The sequence below is a fragment of the Salvelinus alpinus genome, chromosome 14 (genome assembly GCF_045679555.1).
Source record: "Salvelinus alpinus chromosome 14, SLU_Salpinus.1, whole genome shotgun sequence".
NCBI classification, from domain to species: domain Eukaryota; kingdom Metazoa; phylum Chordata; class Actinopteri; order Salmoniformes; family Salmonidae; genus Salvelinus; species Salvelinus alpinus.
In genome coordinates, this window is record NC_092099.1 from 23616299 (window position 1) to 23638787 (window position 22489).

Sequence of the window (22489 nt, forward strand, 5' to 3'; positions counted from 1 at the left end):
TCCTCCTCCACCACCTAGCCTTCTCCAGGTATCTGCTAAACCCAGATTTGTTTGTCACACGGTGAAGCGTAATTCATCACTCCAGAGAACGTGTTTCCACTGCTCCAAAGTCCAACGGTGGCAAGCTTTATGACACTCATAGTGCATAGTGATCTTAGGCTTGTGTGTGGCTGCTCGGTCATGGAAATCCATTTCATGAAGCTCCCAAAGAACAGTTCTTGTGCTAACGTTGATTCCAGAGGCAGTTTGGAACTCTGTAGTGAGTGTTACAACCGAGGAGACACGATTTTTAAGCGCTACCCACTCAGCGGTCCCGTTCTGTGGGCTTGTGTGGCCTACCACTTTGCAGCTGAGCAGCTGTTGCTCCTAAACATTTCCACTTCACAATAACAGCACTTACAGTTGACCAGGGCAGCTCTAGCAGGGCAGAGAGTTGACAAACTGACTTGTTGGAAAGTTGGCATCCTAGGATGGTGCCACGTTGAAAGTCAGAGCTCTTCAGCACAGACCATTCTACGGACAATGTTTGTCTATGAAGAGTGCATGGCTATGTGCTCGATTTTATACACCTGTCAGCAACAGGTGTGACTGAAATAGCTGAATCCACCAATTTGAAGGGGGTGTAGTGCATTTGCTGCTACGACACCCACGGTAAATCCCATAGAGCCTGGCAGTGAATGCCGCAGTAGATGGGACTTGCCGCCAAAGTTCAAATATTTAAACTTATTCCGTAGCGTTTTCTACCCGATGTTCATTAGCATTCTTTGTTTACTGCAACGCATACCATCGTGCTGGCTTTTGCTGTCACCATATTTTTTTTACTTTCTTGTCCCGCTATGCCAACTGGTATGATGGTTTTGCGTCCCTCGTCTATACGCAGCATAACTGTTTTACATTCCCTGAGACCAACCAGAAATCGTTTCCTTGGCCAAATAGTGCCCGATTTTCATTAACAGCCAGTCTCTTTCTGCATCAGGCAAAAGAGTAGGTGCTTCAATTAGCTAGTTCGTTGCAGCGGAAGGGGGATTTGTGTGTCGGGGTTATTTTTTGTTATTAATGTAGGCTACACTGTCCCGCAAATGTGCCACAAAATCATCTCGTTGTCCTGCATTTGGGTATTTTAAATGTGGTCACCCTATAAAATCGATGGTGGTGTGACTGAATTCATCACCAAGGAGCAACGAAACAAATGGCAACCAGGGGAGCAGGAGCATCATCCCTTTCACTGACAAATTATTAAGTGCAAATGATAAGGTTATGCAGAGTTATGCCAAATGTCCTCATAACAGAATTAGCCAGCTGTCCCATAACTCAAAATGTCCTCACAGCCATTTGGAATAGTACAAGTAAATGAGTAGTCTCAGTTTTGTCAGCAGTGGACCAACACTGCATTAATGGCTATCGGCACAAACGGTCAAGTGTGAAACTGGATGGGGGGGTGGATAGGGGGCATGTGGTGGTGGGGGCATTGTTGACATTCTCTGATGACCCTACGTCTAATTCAACAGCATTCAGTAACAGGTAGGCAGCGGGCTGCATTTGGGTATGGTTGGCATGGCAACATTGAGTGATGAGACCAGGACCAGGTTTGAGTGTCTTAAAAATGCATCCTGCCTTCCTTGGAATAATTGCTGATTTGACATGTTTGGATAGGTGAAGTCTTGAAGCATATCGCAAAAACATTCACCTATCCAGTCATAATATCTGTGCTAATGTCACAGAAGGCGGGATGTCTATTCTAAATATTCAAATCAGGGCTTGGATATCTACATGCAGGACTAGCGCCTAGGGCAGTGTTGACCAAACTCAGTCCTCGGGACCTCAAGGGGTGCACGTTTTGGTTTTTACCCTAGCACTACACAGCTGATTCAAATAACCAACTAATCATCAAACTTTGATTAGTTGGATCAGCTGTGTCTAAAATGTTTAACTTCATATTCATCATGTTTTGTCGTAAAAAAAGAAGAAGATAGAAGGCAAGTGTTTCCAATGACAACGCCTACTCATAATTGGTTAAACACCGATGAGGTCATTGGAAACTCATCGTCTATCTTTCCCCCCCACAAAACATAGAAATGCCATTTTCACATATGCTGATGGTCGAGATGAATATGAAGTTAAATGATATTTCCCCCCCCTTTAACATAGATGGACTAAAACTACTTTTATAGGAGACGTAGCTCCTTTAGACAGTTGACTAACAGAGTGTAGCTCAGTTTACAAAGGCAACAGCCCAACGTGTCCTTAATCTCCCATACTTGTGTGTGTGTGTGTGTGTACACCCAGACAGTAACACCAAGCCAAAAACACCAAAGCTGTGCTCCAATTAACATCCTCCTTTGAGGATGGTAAGCGTTACTGCTGGTTCTAATGACAGGGTTGGAAAACCCTGGTCCTGGAGGGCTGTAATTTAGTCTTAGTGTTGGGCTGGAACAAAAGCCTGCATACCACAGCTCTCCAGGCCTCGAGTTGCCCACCCCTGACCTAAGGGTAGGATTCCCCTGGTCCTGAGACTGCAACCATTTTGTCTGGCCCTAAAGCTCTTTTGAGAAATTATGAAAGGAAAAATAGAGGGTTGGGGACCAGGGAAGGGAAGAGGATAGAGTGGGATGTTTGCCAGTTGGGAGGGTCAGACTGGGGGTTATAGTACCATAATAATACTTACCGGGTGTCACTGCAGCCTCCTGAACATCAGGAGCATCACTGGGAATGACTAAATAAAACCAAACCGCCCAGTACAGTAAACCAAAGGCAGTGTGGAGTAACTTAACAGTTCTTAACAGATATGTAATAACTAGCACTTTCCCAATCATCCACCCTCCGTTTCACCCAGGGGAGAATGGTAAAGGTTCATCATGTGAACCAGTTTAGGAGACACATGTCCATGCGGCAGTTCATTTACTTTGGGCATACAGACTAACAGGTGGTTGGGGGTGGGGGCAAGGGAAAAGGCTAACAAATGTACCCTTTTAGATAAACACCTTAGCAAGTATCATCAATTAGTTTCAATACATCTGTGACTGAACCAATAATTTAGATATACACACACTAGTTGACTGATACGGGGCACAGTGTTGAAGCCACCGTGCCTCCATCTTGGCACTGCCCCACTATCGTAAAAAAACATTTTGGAAGCTATAGAAATGCATTTCTTAATGTCTACATTTTTGTTTTCCACATAAACATTTTTGCCGACCACCTTAATGCACACTTAAAATTATATTTCGAGACAAAATATATAAAAACATTGTCCTTAAAGTAAACATTTGACATTACTAATGTTACTGTGCCCACTACAACACAAAATACTTAAACATGTAATTTGTCCTAGAAACATTAATTGAAATACTGTAGAATTCCATTAATTCCTATGGAGGACTGCTCCTACTGGGGAGTGCCAATATGGCTGACCGGTGGCTTCAGAGCGAGCGTGTGTAACAGGGTTTGAGGTTATGGGGTAGAGTTGGTGTCTTTGTTCGTTCGTGTGTGCGTTCCTTACCTGTAGCGTTGAGCAGGTCCAGGAGGAAGGATCTCTTGTCACCATCCTCCACCCACACTACTTTCTGGGTGATGTTTTCTGAGGTGGACCCCACACGGCCCACGGCCAGGAAGATATAGTCCTCCAGGAAATCACGCGCCAGCATCTAACAGTCAGAAACAGTCAGAAACACGCACCCAGGATTTTACTCTATTTCTCAAGCTTGCGTCACTACTGGTGCATGCGTGTGTACCTGGATCTCCTTGGGGAAGGTAGCACTGAACATCATGGTCTGACGGATGCCTTTAGGGGGCATGGTGTCCTGCTCCACGATGCGTCTGATCTGGGGCTCAAAACCCATGTCCAACATCCTGTCAGCCTCGTCCAGCACCAGGTAGCTGACAGGGATGACAGAAACAGCTCACTTAGCACTCTAGTCACTCACTTATGTTAGTGTTGGACAAAACATTAGCCAACTCATTATCATTAGCACTAGCCAACTCGTCAGCACTAGTTAACCAGTGCTAATGAGGTGGCTAACAAGTTCTCTTTAGCAAACTCACTTGCAGTAGTCGAGGCCAATCTTGCCCCTTTCCATCATATCCACCAGGCGCCCGGGTGTGGCCACCAGAAGGTGGCAGCCTCGCTCCAGGTCTCTGATCTGCTGGCCGATGTCAGCCCCCCCGTACACCACACAGGGACGCACCCGGGAGCGGTACGCAAACTAAGAGATACACAGGACAGTTCAGAACACTAGTACAGCCATAATTCAGTTTTAACCATCACCCTTTCATTGTCTTTGGAGTATCGTTCTATAACATTTTGACATGATATAAGATTGTACCAGTGATTGAAGATGGAACCAGAAGACATGGCACTGGGCATTTTGCCCCTCCATAACACACACTAGTACAGGGGAAGTGTGCATGCCAAGAAAATACATTTTATTTATCTAGTTGCAATCAATCAGCCTGTTGGGAATCAGTAACCTTCAGTTCACCATCTTCCTTAGCCACAACAAGGCTACTCTACTAGTGTCACTACAACACCATTCATGGTCTGTCCATCGTGTATGGTTTTGTCTGTGGAGTTTTAGCCCACACCTTTCTGGACTCTTCGTAGATCTGCAGGGCCAGTTCTCTGGTGGGAGCCAGGACCAGGGAGAGAGGATACTGCTTACGGCGCCCATATTTACCGCTGTCCTGTGGAGGGAAGCAACAAGTGTTGGTCAACCTCAGCACACCACATAAATAAATAGCACACATGCAAGTCAGGAGGGGGCAATTTAATTGCTTTCATAGAAAAGCAGCGTTTCAGATTGATGGAAAAACTCAACGTTACAGGCTGCTCGTGTATGTGAATGTACCTGTCCGTTCTTGCCAGCCGCTGCAGCGTCTCCAGGCCCCTGTGTGTAGATCTGGCTCAGCACTGGCACCAGGAAGGCTGCAGTCTTACCCGAGCCTGAGGAGAGGAACATTCAGTAATTTACTCAATAATCATTCATTTTTGCTGGTCTGAAAGAAAATCCCAAAACATGTTTATATTCATAATATATTTAGCTCAATTTGTAATGCAAGAGAATCAAATTAAAGTCCCTAAACAGGCTCAAATTCCATTTTATCCTTTGGCGAATCCTTCCGCTACCATCTCCCACCTTAAAGTAAAGCTTCTTCATTCATTCTCTTACCAGTCTGAGCACAAGCCATGAGGTCTCTCTTGGACTTGATGACCGGGATAGCGTATTTCTGGACAGGGGTGGGCCGCGTGTAGTGGGTCAGGGCAATGTTGCTCATGATGATCTCACCCATGTCCACATCATGGAACTGAAATACCAAAACACAGGCGCTGTTAGTTTTGAATCACTTCTTTTTTTAAACATTTTTAATTTCACCCCCTTTTCATGGTATCCAATTGCTAGTAATTACTATCTTGTCTCATCGCTACAACTCCCGTACGGGCTCGGGAGAGACGAAGGTCGAAAGCCATGCGTCCTCCGAAACACAACCCAACCGCACTGCTTCTTAACACAGCGCGCCTCCAACCCGGAAGCCAGCCGCACCAATGTGTCGGAGGAAACACCGTGCACCTGGCTCCCTTGGTTAACGCGCACTGCGCCCGGCCCGCCACAGGAGTCGCTGGTGCGCGATGAGACAAGGATATCCCTACCGGCCAAACCCTCCCTAACCCGGACGACGCTAGGCCAATTGTGCGTCTCCCCACGGACCTCCCGGTCGCGGCCGGCTGCGACAGAGCCTGGGTGCGAACCCAGAGTCTCTGGTGGCGCAGCTAGCGCTGCAGTGCTCTAGACCACTGCGCCACCCGGGAGGCCCAGTTTTGAATCACTTCTACTCTTAAATTTTGTCAATAAGAGTTACTTGAAAGTGTTCCATAGAGTGTTTTCCTTGATCTACAAGACAATTGTTGAGTGTAAAGCCAGTGATGTGACTTACACTATCAATGTGTGGCGGGCAGTTGGATCCAGTGGCCTCCACAGGAATGTCGTCGTATTTCTCAAAGTTAATACCTGTGTTGCCGCTTGAGAACAGCTCCCTGGATGAGCGGAAAAAGATTAGGGTTAGAGGACATCACGTTAGACAACACCTAACATGACTATTTAAAAAGTTACCCAAAATTGCTGAACACTCCTATTGCACACTCCCAGCTGTAAGAGTGAGTCTAAGATCAATATGGTTGAGTATGCTTATATAAATGGCACACTTTAGTTGCAGAACTCCTAGACACACTGGTTTTGGCCAATGTAACAGTTGAGAGGAGAAGAGTGAGACTCACGCTTCCAAGCGTTCGTTGGCGGGGCTGGGTTTGGACCAGTCCTCATCGTCCCTGGAATCTTCCTGCCAGCGGTTGTTGCCTCCACCGCCATAACCTCCACGCTGATAACTACAACAGACACACTGCTCAACACACTTCACAATCATCAGCTGTCTGAACACACACCTACTTGTATAGCAAAATACATTCCGCTGACTGGTACTTACCCTCTGCCCCCTGATGATCCACGGTCGTTGTAGAAAGAAGACTTGCCCCTCCCGCCAAAGCTGTTATAGGCCGCGTCTTGTCTGGGAGTACCTCCCCAGCCTCCACCATCCTGTCCACCACTAAACCCTAGCGAGAGAGAGTGGATAGCTTAGTGAGTACCACCATTAAAATATTGCTTGGGAGGCAAACAGCCGTTTTGGTAAATGGATTTGATTGATTGGATCGAATGATTGGAGTATAGGATAGACAGAATCTGCAGGGGCGTTTTTTCTCTCTGCATCTTTCAAGTATTGTCTGCGTATTTTATCAATAAAACATATAGCTATACGTGTCTTAAGTAAAGGAGTCTGATTTGTATTAAGTATTTTATTACATTATTTCCATTGCTGGTGACTCAAGGAAATTCTGCCTCTGCAGATGGTCTATTAGTAGTCATTACTAGTATTACCGAGTAAAAATGTGTCTATATGCACAGTAGGACCTAGAGGACCAGATCTAGAGCATAATACAATACCTACTACTTGCATCAGTCTTATAGTATTGGTTATTACTGCGGAATAGATAAATACAATTTGGCACAGTAGGCTGCCCCACCTGCGATGTGCATTGGCTGATTAAACGAGGCGCCACCCATGCTGTTACCGCGGTAGCTGCCACGCCCACCTCTGTCATTTCGGGGAGGCCCGCCGCGTCCCCCGAAGCCCGTATTGCGGTTGTCATGGTAACCATTGACAAAGCCGTTGCTGCGTCCACCATCCCATCCTCCTGGAGAGTCTTCATGGACAGGGTGAGGAGGGGAATGAAAGGAAGAGGGGGATGATGAGACGGAGGTAGAGAAAGTGTACTATGGGGTTGTCATGTTATCAGAGACTAAGAAGGGGATAGATTGGACTCCCAAGCCCACAGACAAAGGAAAATACTCCCATCACTTCTAAAATATCAGTTCCCATCACCCTCCTTTCAATGGGAAATCAAACAGATTTGGCAAAGCTAGTGATCAAAGGACTTATAAAACTATATTTTAGAGATTCAAACTTGTAAAAAGGGAGGCCAACTGACTGAACTTGGCAGTATGAGTTCACAACAGAACATCTCTGCAGAATACCTATACTTCCAAAGAATCCTACAATACAAGATCAGGCCCCCGTCTGAGGTGGGGACATTTACTACAGCGATCTGCCCAGCTCTGCATGCTGGCCGTCTCATCTTTCCCATTGGTGGCAACACCATTATGAGTGCGGGCTAGGTAGCAGGCTGGTCAGGGGACTGTTAAGGGCTTCACCACTGCCAGAAGTGACAAACAGCCCCAACCCATAGGGTTTTTCTTTCACTTCAAGGTGGTAAAGCTTTAGATAAAAGGTAGCCTAGGGAGAGATGATGCTAAATATGTAGTAAGCAGCAGCTTCCACATCCACCTGTGGGTCCTCAGGGGCTCCTTCAACACCAGATTTCACACACACAGGTCAAACCTAATGTGGTGAATACACACACCAGCTGAGGCGTCAGACCAGGCCTAGTGCTGTGCACAAACACACACTGTTCATATCCCTGTGCACTATGCAAACAGTGCTAGCCAGTAGCCACATTCTGTAGGATCAAAGACTACCATTCAGAGGCATTGCTAAGAAACTGAGTCAGCTAGTTTCATGTTGGACAAGGGGTCCAGAAATACTTGTTCATTTAGCCTAGTCCTCTATTGATGCAAACTGTGCATTAACACAAGGGATGCAATAACGTGTAATTCAAATTGATGCAGGCTGAATGAGCTACATTAATAAAAGACAATTCTGTCTAAATTACTTGAGTTGAAGACTCCAACAGTAAGCAATATCCTATATGAATGTATAGAGTGGCTTAGCCAATGTTTAATCAGACAGTAAAATTAGCAGGTCTGCTTACTCTTTATAGAGGGCCTATTTCTGGACAGTAGAGTTAACACAGCAGACCAAATTAAGGTGGAAGGATACAGGAATCACATCATAACCAATCAGGATTCAGATCAGTCAGCCCCTACAGCAGCACACTGCAAGCTCTGACATCACTACGCATGGCACAATGCCAAAGACAAGCGAAGCCTAAGCTGCACAATTTCAGACCCCACCAAGTTACACAGGGTTTTCCTTGGTCAATTACAGTGCCTACTGGAATGATTCCAAGTAAAGGCTAATAGCTATTTAAGCTCATCAAATGTGCAACATTTCCTTCATACAGGAGTCCCTGCTTTGATTCCATTCAATATGTATACTCCTAGAATGGCCAGAAGGTAGTAAATACTACATACCAAAGGTTAGTTTTGATACAGCTATATTCCTACTGCAGATACACAACATAAGGATGTTAGCATTGAGCATACTGCAGCTCCCATTGGCATTAGTAATACAGCCATTCTAGCGACGCAGGACAGAATCTCACTAAAAATATCAATTTTAAACAACCATGCAACAGAAGCAAGCTACTGCATACTAGAACACACAGCTTTGATACCAGTCCATGGCTGCATATTCTCAAGTGATACCCTAATCCCAGTAGTAGGAATTGGGTGTCGTGTTCTCTTAGGGGAATAGCCTACGTGTCATGCAGGTACACAGGTATACCATTTATGTCTGACCAGACCCCATTGTTAAAGTGGTAAAAGTCTAGCCCCTGAGAGGCCAGTCTTGGGTAACCTAAGCAAAGGTACAGGGGAAGGAGGCTATAAAAACAGATTCTCCTTCCATAAGTTGGCTGATGCAATACGAGTAGGTTGACATGACACTAATAGTTACCGGCCATACAGTTATCCCATCCAGGTGTATAGTTATTTTTGTGTCTTTGGTGGCATTGAGGGTACTGCTTAAGAGAAACTTTCTGGGACACTACATATTGTAAAGGCTTTCAGTACGGAAAATACTGTGGGTTAGAATATGTGCAAGATCACACATAGTGCACCCCAAAACAAACACACAAAACAAGATTAAAAATCCAAGTTCCCAATACGGCCATCTCATCATTGAAAGCAGCTATAATACGATGTTAAAATTAGATGTGCTGCAATGTCAACAAAAAAATCAAAAAATCTAACGCATTGGCCTAGATGGAGCCATCATATCCTGTTCCCTCTCACATATTTGTAAGCAGCATCTGAGCAAAACCAGCAGAGAAAAGCAAATCAGTTGAAGCTGGGTGTCGCATTGTTTTTCAAAAGTCTAACACATTGGGTTCCATATACACAGATTCAGCTTAAGTTTGTGGAATCTGTGCACCTGGAACAACCCACATTGGTGTTTCTGGTGTGTAAAAGGCCATTTCATGCAACTACAAATGCAGGGTGCCCTCAGCACAAAGGAGACGGAAGGCACTTACAGGAGTTCACTGGAGGTGGCACTGAATAACCGTACTGTCTACCAGAGGAATAAGCATTTTCTGTTGTGGGATAAAAAAAAAAGACAATGTCACAAAAGTGTGAGATGAAGATAACCCAAGAAATGCTTTACCATGATTAATGAGATGATCCATTGGGATATACTCTGGCATTTAATATCTTGTACAACTTCTCAGAGGCAAGTCAGCGCTAGCCTAGTTAGCATGAGAATGTTTTCTTAGGACACCGGCTTGCCTTTCCCTTAAGAATATTGTTATCTGTTGGACCCAGTGGGCAGCAAGCAGTAAACACAACTGGTAACTTTCCAAATCCAACAATCATGGTGTGCAGATTATTCAGAAATGGCAGAGAGAATGTTGATGATTTCTCGTGCATTAACTGGAAGAATTTTTGTTGGGCCGGTCGAAAAAAAAAAAGTTGCCACGATTGAAACAAGTGTACACTATCCTCTGCAATTTTGCACCTCAAGGTTTCCCAGACTTTTGACACATGCCCCATGGTGTTAAAAAAGTGATGTAATGGCCTCCTGGGTGGCACAGTGGTCTAAGGCACTACATCGCAGTGATAGCTGTGCCACCAGAGACTCCGGGTTCGAGCCCAGGCTCTGTCGCAGCCGGCCGCGACCGGGAGGCCCATGGAACGGCGCACAATTGGCCTAGCGTCGTCCGGGTTAGGGAGGGTTTGGCCGGCAGGGATATCCTTGTCTCATCGCGCACTAGCGACTCCTGTGGCAGGCCAGGCGCAGTGCACGCTGACCAGGTCGCTAGGTGTACGGCGCTTCCTCCAACACATTGGTGCGGCTGGCTTCTGGGTTGGATGCGCGCTGTGTTAAAAAGCAGTGCGGCTTGGTTGGGTTGTGTTTCGGAGGACGCATGGCTCTCGACCTTCGTCTCTCCCGAGTCCGTATGGGAGTTGTAGCGATGAGACAAGACAGTAACTACTAACAATTAGATACCACGAAATTGGGGAGAAAAAGGGGGTAAAAAAAGCGATGTAGTAAACAACCAATGTTAACTTTTTTTCTTCTTCTTTGAGCTATGACAGTAAAATTGATTGACTGATTTGTAATGGAATTATGGTTTGAAATGCATCAGAAATGTATTGGGAAGTTGAGGAAAACATGCAATTGTGTATGATCTTCTGTGTAGAAAAGATCATAGATGTTTTTTCCACCAGTCTGGTTTACAGCCTGCTCCTGCCCACTCTGTTCTAAGACATTCTGAGGGAAACAGAAGACAGTGTTCCTGAGAGCCTCATCTTTCAGTCATGGGGTCACAATATTTTGTAGCTTAAACCGTTAGATCCACATTTCTAGGAAGAAAACAGACACCGCTCTTTTTTATTACAACCACTTTTAGCAGCTAAAAGCTATATAAACCAAGCGCAACCCCCCTAAGAGTTTCTCACAGCCCCATTTTCAAATCACAACAGCTTGACTAAAAGATTGGACAACAAAACATTGTCTTTTGATAGACACTTGAGCAAATTATAATATTTGCTGCAGGAAGCTTTAACTGTAGTTCAGCTCATCTGGGAGAGAGGAGTCAGTGTTGGCAATTCCACTAGCTTAGCCAAAAGTACTTTCTATGTGCACCAGTCAAATGCCCTGTCTTTTAGCAAACTCAATAACTTTCTCTAGGTCAGCAGATCCCAACCAGCGGTCCACAAAAATTTGTGGAGAATAATTGAGCTTTTGGTCTTCAGGAAGGAAAAGGTTGGGAATCGCTGTTCTAGGATACCGGAATATCTTGTACAAGTCCTTATATCCCCATTTGAATGCACAAGGCACCTTTGCAGTTGCAACTAACCGGATCAACAGTCCTAACTGTAGCATGTGTGCTGTTCAGTTTCTTTTTTATAAACAGCAGGTAGAAGGACTGACGTGTGATTTGATTGCTTAAGTGGGGTTGTGACTGACAATGAGCAATACGGTCCGCATTCCAATGTTGTGTCACCCCTGGATGGTCAGGTGACATGTAGAAAGTACATGTCAACAAGTGGCAGCTTTCCACAACGATCAATAGGACCTCAAGCGGCACGTTTCCTTATTTGTTAGGAACGCTATTACGTTTATCGAGAGCTGTAGAAGCATTGGATTGTGGTAAACGCCTTATGCAGGTGGAAGGGCGACATTTGAACATTACGTATTCCAGGTCATGTGAATATAATTTTATTATCTCCACGCCTGTGATCCAAGAGTTGTTAGTCAAGACACAAAAATCAGGTTGTACGTCATTGTAGGGCTGGGCAATATGGCGTAAGTCTACATTTTTTACAAATGTATTGGTGATTCACAATACATATCTAGATTTTTTGTTGTTCTCCAAATAGGCTTTGTTGTACAATTTAAAGTCAAATACACTATATTTGACAGGCCACAATAATCAAATTAATTTGAGGCTTGTGAAATTATACCAAGGCTAAATACATGGGTTTTGTGGTTGTGTAAGACTTATACAACCAAAAAACCCATTAAGACTTTATTTTATCAAAAAATGTTATTCTGCTTCTTTGATGGACAGCGTATTGAAAATGCAGATTTCGGAATTCTAACGCAACCACTGGGTTTATTTTCTTTCCAAAACTTCTACACTAGGGAAATTTAATGTAACTTAGATTGATGCAACAGTGCTTCAATTAACTTGGGGATTAACTGACAAATGCATGTATTTCTGGTCGAAGTTGTAATTTCAACCTGTCCCGACCCCATTAAAACACTGGTCAAAACTTATTGAGCAACTGCTGTGTCAGATTTCAAAAAAGCTTTACCGAAAAAGCACACCATGCAATAATCTGAGTACAGCGCTCAGAGCCCAAACAAGCCAAAGAGATATCCACCATGTTGTGGAGTCAACAAAGTCAGAAATAGAATAATAAATATTCACTTACCTTTGATCCTCATCAGAATGCACTCCCAGGAATCCCAGTTCCATAATAAATGTTTGATTTGTTCGATAAAGTCCATTTATGTCCAAACACCTCCTTTTGTTCGCGCGTTTAGTACACAATCCAAACTGAAGACGCGCTGGCAGGTCCAGGCGAAAGTTCAGACGAAAGTCATATTACAGTTCGTAGAAACATGTCAAACTAAGTATAGAATCAATCTTTAGGATGTTTTTATCATAAACCTTCAATAATGTTCCAACCGGAGAATTCCTTTGTCTTCAGAAATGCAGTGGAACACAAGCTACCTCATGTGAATGCTCGTGACCAGCTCATGGCACTCTGACAGACCTCTGACTCAATCCCCCCCAGTGTTTTCTATCCAAATCTACTAATTATATGCATATTCTAGCTTTTAGGACAGAGTAGCAGGCAGTTTACTCTGGGCACCTTTTTATCCAAGCTACTCAATACTGCCCCCCTGTCCCAAAGAAGTTAACTTCTCTAGGGTAGGGGGCAGCATTCGGAATTTTGGATGAAATGCATGCTCAAATTAAACTGCCTGCTTCTCGGGCCCAGAAGATATTAATATAACTGGTAGATTTGGATAGAAAACACTCTGACGTTTCCAAAACTGTTAAAATAGTGTCTGAGTATAACAGAACTGATTTGGCAGGCGAAAACCTGAGAAAAATACATTCAGGAAGTATTTTTTTGTTTTGTTTTGTAGTTTTCTATTCAATGCCAATACAGTATCCATTGACTTAGGACTCAAATTCCAGTTTCTATGCCTTCCACTAGATGTCAACAGTCTTTAGAAATTGTTTCAGGATTGGATTCTGAAAAATGAGGAAGTAAGAGCAGTCTGAATGAGTGGACCCTAAAGTGTCACAGAGCTTTTTCATACGCGAGACCGAGAGAGTGCGTTTCTTGTTTACCTTTTAAATTGACGACGTTATTGTCCGGTTGAAATATTATCGATTATTTAGGCTAAAACAACCTGAGGATTGAATATAAACATCGTTTGACACGTTTCTATGAACTTTACGGATTTTTTGGTCTGCCTGTTTTGACTGCGTTTGAGCCTGTGGATTATTGACGAAAACGCAAACAAAAACGGGGGTTTTTGGATATAAAGAGACTTTATCTTACAAAAGGAACATTTATGGAGTAAATGAATGTCTGCTGAGTGCAACCATATGAAGATCATCAAAGGTCATCAAAGATTAATTTTATCTCTATTTCTGACTTGTGTAAGTAACTCTTCTACTTGGCTGGTTACTGTTTGTAATGATTTGTCTAGTGGGTTATGTTCTCAAATAATCGTATGGTATGCTTTCGCCGTAAAGCATTTTTTTCTCCGCCGTAAATCTTACACCGTGGTTGGATTCACAAGAAGTTAATCTTTAAACCTATGTAAAATATGTTTTGTTTACTGAATTTTTATAATGAGTATTTCTGTATTTGAATTTGGCACCCAGCAGTTTCACTGGCTGTTGAAGAGGTGGGAGACTAACATCAAACGTACCCAAGAGAGGTTAAGGAGAAGTTTATCCAAAGTTCCATGAATGAGTATTTCTGTAAATTGATGTGGCTCTCTGCAAAATCACTGGATGTTTTGGAGCAAAACATTACTGAACATAACACGCCAATGTAAACTGAGATTTTTGGACATAAATATGAACGTTATCAAAAAAAACATACATGTATTGTGTAACATGAAGTCCTATGAGTGTCATCTGATGAAGATTATCAAAGGTTAGTGATTAATTTTATCTCTATTTATGCTTTTTGTGACTCCTCTCTTTGGCTGGAAAAATGGCTGTGTTTTTCTGTGGCTATGTACTGACCTAATATAATCGTTTTCGTTATAAAGCCTTTTTGAAATCTGGCACGTTGGCTGGATTCACAACAAGTGTAGCTTTAATTTGGTGTATTGCATGTGTAATTTCATGAAAGTTTAATTTTTATAGTAATTTATTTGAATTTGGCGCTCTGCAATTTCACTGGATGTTGGCCATGCGGGACGCTAGCGTCCCAGAAGCGCAGGCCTATAGAATTGGGAACTGGTAACTGAATCGGCAGAAGATCTCGCTCAGTGAGAATCTGTACTCTGGTAATACAAGTCAGGGCTGATGTCTTGTATGTGATTTAATGGGTGTCAAAGATACCGCTTACCGTTTTTGGAAACTTCTTTGTTCCTCAAGTGAGGTGGAATGTAACGCCCTAGGAACAGTGGGAAATGTTAGGACTATCAGTTTTCACATTGAGAAACAAATAGTATGGTAAAGCCATCAATGAAGATCGAGCTACACTAAATGCAAATGATTGTGCTGTTAATACTTACTGCCTGTGCCTCCTCCCTGTCCGTCAGAGTTCAAGTCTAGGCCAGCAAGCTGAAAACACAAAAATACTGTTGGAGTGCATCAAGTGATTTTACCACAAGCATGGTCAAATACAACCAAGGGGTGAATTAACGCTTCCAAATCTGATGGCGCAAAGTGCCAAAAGTCTGATCCTAGCACTGATTGGACAGGTTCAAGTTCAGTATGAAGGATAGCCTGTACAGTGCATTCGGAAAGAATTCAGAGCCCTTACCCGGTTCCACATTTTGTTAGGTTACAGCCTTATTCTAAAATTGATTAAATTCCCCCCCCCCCCAATCTACACACAATACCCCATAATAACAAAGGAAAAACTGAAAAAAAAAACAGAAATATCACAATTACATAAGTATGCAGACCCTTTACTCAGAACTTTGTTGAAGCACAAATGGCAGCCTTGAGTCTTCTTGGCACACCTGTATTTGGAGAGTTCCTCCCATTCTCCTCTGCAGATCCTCTCAACTCTGTCGGGTTGTATGGGGAATGTCGCTGCACAGTTATTTTCAGGTCTCTCCTGAGATGTTGGATCTGGTTCAAGTCCAGGATCTGGCCGGTCCATTCAAGGACATTCAGGAGACTTGTCACGAAGCCATTCTTGAATTGTCTGGGCTGTGTGCTAAGGGTTGTTGTCCTGTTGGAAGGGAAACCGTCGCCCCAGTCTGAGCACTCTGGAGGAGGTTGTCATCAAAGCTCTCTCTGTACTTTGCTCTGTTCATCTTTCCCTCGTTCCTGACTAGTCTCCCAGTCCCTGCCGTTGAAAAACATCCCAACAACATGATACTGCCACCCCGCTTCACCGTAGTAATGGTATTGGCTAGGTGATGAGTTGTGCCTGGTTTCCTCCAAACGTGATGCTTGGCACTCAGGCCAAAGAGTTCAATCATGGTTTCATCAGACCAGAGAATCTTGTTTCTCATGGTCTGAGAGTTCTTTTAGGTGCCTTTTGGCAAACTCCAAGCAGGCTGTCATGTGCCTTTTACTGAGGAGTTGGTTGTGTCTGGTCACTACCATAAAGGCCTAATTGGTGGAGTGCTGCAGAGATGGTTGTGTCCTTCTGGAAGGTTCCCCCCATCTCCACAGAAGTACTCTGGAGCTCTGTCAGTGACCATCAGGTTCTGGGTCATGGGCCCTTCTCCCTTAATTGTTCAGTTTGGCCGGGCAGCGAGCTCTAGGAAGAGTCTTGTTGGTTCCAACCCTCTTCTATTATAAGAAGGGAGGCTACTGTGTTCTTGGGGACCTTCAAAGCTGCAGACATTTTTTGGTACCCTTCCCCAGAACTGTGCCTCGACACAATCCTGTCTCAGAGCTCTAGAGACAATTCCTTCAACCGCATGGCTTGGTATTTGCTCTGACATCCACTGTCAACTGTGGGACCTTATATACAGGTGTGCGCCGGTCCAATCAATTGAATTTTCCACAGGTGGACTCCAAGTTCAAGAGACATCAAGGATGATAAATGGAAACAGGGTGCATCCATGCTCAATTTCAAGTCTCATAGCAAAGAGTCGAAATACTTATGTAAATCAGCAATTTTTTATGAATTTGCAAAAATGTCTACAAACCTTTCCTTGCTTTGTCATTATGGGGTATTGATGAGGGGGGAAAGTATTGAATCCATTTTAGATAAGTCTAAAATAAAATGTGGAAAAAGCGAAGGGGAAGTCAATGAATCGAATGTTTACATTACTGAAGTGATTCTGTGTGTGGGGCAAGTTCAAAGTTACAGCTCTTGGCTTACATGACCAAATTGTTTTCGCGTGTGCACCATTGTGCGCATGTTAATTTTGTCTATCCCCACCAGACACTTTTATGACACAAACCAACTATATTAATTTGGGGACAGGTCGAAACACACATGAAACATGCATTGGCTATTTACCTAGCTTGCTGTTGCTAGCAAATTTGTCCTTGGATATAAACATTTACGGATCAAGCTTAAATTGGCCTTTAGTCTAGGCCGCCGCAATGGATTAGTTCACTGAGATGGGCACATACATGCATACATACTGGTTACTGCTCGACTAAAACAACCTTGGTCGACCAACAACGACCAAACAATCGACCAGTCGACTAATTGGGGTCAGCCCTATTCCCCGTTCATCTTTCTTCAGTTGATTTTATCAGCAGTTGGCAACCAACTAAGACGCATTACCAAGTTCTATTTTAGCGCCTAGCTACACAGACGCACGGAATGCTACAGGTTTGGTCAGCATGTTAACTTCTTATGGCTGCAGGGGCAGTATTGAGTAGCTTGAATGAAAAGGTGCCCAGAGTAAACTGCCTGCTCCTCAGTCCCAGGTGCAAATATATGCATATTATTATTAGTATTGGCTAGAAAACACTCTGAAGTTTCTAAACTTGTTTGAATGATATCTGTGAGTATAACAGAACTCATATGGCAGGCAAAAACCTGAGAAAATCCAACCAGGAAGGGGGAAATCTGAGGTTTGTAGGTATTCAACTCATCGCCTATTGAGTATACAGTGGGATATGGGTCATTTTGCACTTCCTACGGCTTCCACTAGATGTCAACAGTCTTTAGAACCCCGTCTGATGCCTCTACTGTGAAGGGAGGCCGAATGAGAGGGGATTGAGTAAGGTCTACCATGACCTGAACATGCGCTGACCATGCGCGTTCATGTGAGAGCGAGCTCTGTTCCATCGCACTTCTGAAGACAAAGGAATTATCCGGTTGGAATATTATTGAAGATTTGTTAAAAACATCCTAAAGATTGATTCAATACATCGTTTGACATGTTTCTACTAACTGTTACGGAACTTTTGACATTTCGTCTGCTTTTGGTGAACGCGCTTCATGACTTTGGATTTGTTTACCAAACGAGCTAATAAAAGTAGCTATTTGGACATAAATGATGGACATTACCGAACAAATCAAACATTTGTGGAACAGATTCCTGGGAGTGCATTCTGATGAGGATCATCAAAGGTAAGTGAATATTTATAATGTTATTTCTGACTTCTGTTGACTGCACAATATGGCAGATATATTTTTGTCTTGATTGGGCTCGGAGCTCCGACCTCAGATTATTGCATGGTTTTCTTTTTTGAAATCTGAAACAGCGGTTGCATTCACTTCTTTGTGATAGGGGGCAGCATTTTCACTTTTGGATGAATTGCGTGCCCATAGTGAACTGCCTCCAACTCTGTCCCAGATGCTAATATATGCATATTATTATTACTATTGGATATAAAACACTCTGAAGTTTCTAAAACTGTTTGCATGATGTCTGTGAGTATAACAGAACTCATATGGCAGGCAAAAACCTGAGAAATATTCCAAACAGGAAGTCAGAATTCTGAGGCTGGTCGATGTTCAACTCATCGCCTATTCAATTCCCTGTAAGATATGGATCTGTTTGCACTTCCTACGCCTTCCACTAGATGTCAACAGTCTGTAGAATGTGGAATGAAGCCTCTACTGTGATGTTGAGCCGGATGGGAGGTGTTTCAGTCATTGGTCTGGCAGAATGCCAGTTCCTGGTCATGCGCGTTCCAAACGATATCGTCTTGCTTTCCATAACTTCTAGAGACACAAAGGAATTCTCCGGTTGGAACGTTATTGGATAGTTATGATAACAACATCCTGAAGATTGATTCTCTACTTAGTTTGACCAGTTTATTCCACCTGTTATATAACTTTTAAGTTTTCGTCCGAGTTCGCCTGCATCTGCGCGAGCGTTTGGACATGTGCACTAAACATGCTAGCAAAAGTAGGTAATTAGACATAAGTAATGGACATTATCGAACAAAACAACAATTTATTGTGGAACTAGGATTCCCGGGAGTGCATTCTGATGAAGATCATCAAAGTTAAGGGAATATTTATGATGTAATTTCGTATTTCTGTTGACTCCAACATGGCGGAGAAATTTTGTTTTATCTGAGCGCCGTCTCAGATTATTGCATGGTGTGCTTTTTCCGTAAAGTGTTTTTCAAACCTGACAGCAGTTGCATTAAGAACAAGTGTATCTTTAATTCTATGTAAAACATGTATCTTTCATCAAAGTTTATGATGAGTATTTCTGTTTCTCCGGATATTTTGGAGGCATTTCTGAACATGGCGCCAATGTAAACCGAGATTTGTGGATATAAATATGCACATTATCGAACAAAACATAAATGCATTGTGTAACATGATGTCCTATGAGTGTCATCTGATGAAGATCAAAGGTTAGTGATTAATTTTATCTCTATTTCTGCTTTTTGCGACTCCTCTCTTTAGCTGGAAAAATGGCTGTGTTTTTCTGTGGCTATGTACTGAGCTAACAATCTTTTGGTGTGCTTTCGCCGTAAATCCTTTTTGAAATCAGACATGTTGGCTGGATTCACAACCAGTGTAGCTTTAATTTGGTGTCTTTCATGTGTGATTTCATGAAAGCTTGATTTTTATAGTAATATATTTGAATTTGGCGGGCAACATTTTTTCTGGCTTTTGGCCAAGAAGGACGCTACCGCCCCACATATCCCAGAGAAGTTAAGGAGAAGTGGATCTAAAATTCCATGTATAACACTTGATCTTTGATCAACGTTTATTATGAGTATTTCTTGAAATTGATGTGGCTCTCTGCAAAATCACCGGATGTTTTGGAGCAAAACATTACTGAACATAACACGCCAATGTAAACTGAGATTTTTGGACATAAATATGAACGTTATCAAAAAAAACATACATGTATTGTGTAACATGAAGTCCTATGAGTGTCATCTGATGAAGATTATCAAAGGTTAGTGATTAATTTTATCTCTATTTATGCTTTTTGTGACTCCTCTCTTTGGCTGGAAAAATGGCTGTTTTTCTGTGATTTGGCGGACCTAACATAATCGTTTGTGGTGCTTTCGCTGTAAAACCTTTTTGAAATCGGACACTGTGGTGGGATTAACAACAAGAATACCTTTAAAATGGTATAAGATCGTTGTATGTTTGAGGAATTTTAATTATGATATTTCTGTTTGAATTTGGCGACCTGCACTTTCACTGGCTGTTGTCATATCGATCCCGTTGACAGGATTGCAGCCCTAAAAAGTTAAATGCTGACCAGACCACCCAAGTTTGTGCTGCAAAATAAATGTACACAAACACACGAGTCAATAATTTAACCCAAACTGCTTGCCAAGCGCTAAAACAGAAATTGGTTCTATTTTAGATGCTTTAGGAGTCCCACCTCTCCCATTTCCTCATTTGTTTTTAAGAACATAACGTGGGTGATTGGAAGATGAACTAGGTACACACTCCAGTCGGTGGCGGTAATGCACCTTAAAGTTTGCGTCCAACCGCCATATAAAGTCCACAGAAAAACAAACTAGGTGTCTCCTTTATATTTATGGATAAATTGTCAGAGTAGGGAACACATGGTTTTGTATGACCCAACATGGGTCAAGATTCTACAAAGATCCAGCTAAAAAAGGGCCGTATGCATTCCAGCTAAAATAACAACCCAATGTTTTCCCACAGCAAATTAGCTAGCAACAGCACTCTAGCTAAATTTCCATCATTGTTTCATGTGCAATTTGACCTGTGCCCCAAAGTAATATAGTTGGTTCAGTTGGTTTTGGTATTTTAACCTGCTTGCCATGAACGTGTCTGGTAGGGATAGACAAAAATCAACACTTGCACTGAACAGGTCATTGCATTTTGGTACACCAGAAGTACATTAAGTTGCAGAGGCAGTGCATATGTTGGATTTATCAAACGTTCACCTTCTTTACGTTTCTGTCAAGCCCTTTACACATACGGTTTGATGCATACGTTAGATAAATCCAACATACAAACAGAACGCACTGCAACATAATGCTGCAAGGCAAACGCAGCATTCCATTAGAAATGAATGTACTTCTGGTGTAACAATATGTAGTGACACTAAAGGTGTGATCAAGGCTTTACCGCCACAGTGAATTACGTGCAAAATGTCCAAGACTAACGCTTCCAACACACCGACAGTGTTGTTGCATTTTGGTACACCAGAATTACATTCATTTCCGATGAAACGCTGCGTTTGCCTTGCAGCATTGCGTTGCAGAGGCAGTGCACAAGTTGGATTTATCGACCGTATGCGTCAAACTGTACGAGTAGGTGGCTTGACAGAAGCGGTAGCAGAAGGTGAATGTTTAACTTCTGCTGCATACAAATCCAGATGATACTGTCGGTGTGATCGAAGCGTTATTCTGCTGACTAACGTTCTATCCAAACACGATTATACCGGTGAAGTAACTTTATATAGACCAGCATCCACATAACATGCATTAAAAGCAAGTTAACTAGCCATGTTTTACATAACTAAAACTAAACCCCAATATTAACTCACTAGCTAGCCAATGGTAGATTGGCTTTGTAAACGCAGTCTGGAGTAGGTTACTGTATTCACCTACAGTACTAGCGATTGTCATTTCCTGCGCCACGTTTCAAGACTCAGCAGTTACTTTTACCGGCCGGTAAAATTTCATCAATCCAACCAGCTAGCTAGTTAGCTAACGTAAACTAGCACGCTGAATTTATCTGAATATCAATTGTCAGCTAGGTAGTTAACTATGTTCTATGCTAACAAGTATTGGTTCTGTAGCTAGATAGCCAACATTAGCTAAGGCCTAACCAAGCCTGGATAAAATTGCCGTGAGATCAACTACGCAATCGATACCGACCTGTTACGTGTGGCCAACTGGCCTGGCTAATTACATATTAAACACTAAAATATGTATTTTCGACTGTCAGCTAGCTAACTACATTAATATACAGCTATTGATAGCAAGTGTTCACTATATGTAATCGTTGAGACAAATCATTTGCTAACTACCCAAGTCTTATCAAAACTGAATATTGCTAGGTAGCATTCGCCAACTCCGCCATCACCATACAGTTAATTTCACCGGCGACACACCAACCACCATTTTACCAGCCACATCCACGCAGTTAGCTAGCTAACATTAGCTTGGCTACGAACCACTTTAGCTTGGTAGCTTACGCTTCGCTAGCTGACGGGACGTTATTTTAGCTGTCTTAACTCCATATATTCTAAGTTATAATTATATTAAATAAATTAAGTAAAACACTCACCTGCTGATCTAGACCGTGTTGATTATCGACGACCACATGACTCATAACTAAAGAGAATAAAGAGGATTATTTGTCAAGGGAAAGTATTTTCTTTGTTAGCACACTAGCTAGTTTCTTTGAAGATCACAAAATTCTTCCTAGATTCCAGTCCGTAATATGTTGCTAACTTTATTTCCTTTCAGTCAATAAAACAAGTGTATTGTGTAAATAAATGTTCCTTTCTGTCAGTTTTTATGTGGTTGCAAATTAAAGTATTCACTCGAGCTGTAACAGTAACCTTCCACTGGCTTCTCCGTGGTGGAATGAAGCTAAATTAC

General features: G+C 42.7%; 1 protein-coding gene across 10 annotated transcripts in view; it reads right to left on the reverse strand.

The window, feature by feature from the left end:
- Positions 1–22489, reverse strand: part of LOC139539172 (ATP-dependent RNA helicase DDX3X-like) — a 28276-nt gene extending 5787 nt beyond the window's left edge. The window contains exons 1-16 of one of the 10 annotated variants that reach the window (XM_071342025.1): positions 22173–22489; positions 16666–16732; positions 15067–15115; positions 14898–14945; positions 9818–9877; positions 7070–7249; positions 6475–6601; positions 6269–6376; positions 5929–6028; positions 5166–5301; positions 4845–4939; positions 4582–4680; positions 4042–4202; positions 3732–3876; positions 3500–3644; positions 2666–2713 (exon numbers count right to left, since the gene is read on the reverse strand). In XM_071342025.1, coding sequence (XP_071198126.1) covers positions 2666–2713; positions 3500–3644; positions 3732–3876; positions 4042–4202; positions 4582–4680; positions 4845–4939; positions 5166–5301; positions 5929–6028; positions 6269–6376; positions 6475–6601; positions 7070–7249; positions 9818–9877; positions 14898–14945; positions 15067–15115; positions 16666–16683 — 1519 coding nt within the window. In that variant the 5' untranslated portion in view covers positions 16684–16732; positions 22173–22489. The remainder of the gene's footprint in view (positions 1–2665; positions 2714–3499; positions 3645–3731; positions 3877–4041; positions 4203–4581; positions 4681–4844; positions 4940–5165; positions 5302–5928; positions 6029–6268; positions 6377–6474; positions 6602–7069; positions 7250–9817; positions 9878–14897; positions 14946–15066; positions 15116–16665; positions 16733–22172) is intronic. The other 9 variants (XM_071342029.1, XM_071342024.1, XM_071342031.1 and 6 more) reach the window with 9 other exon arrangements.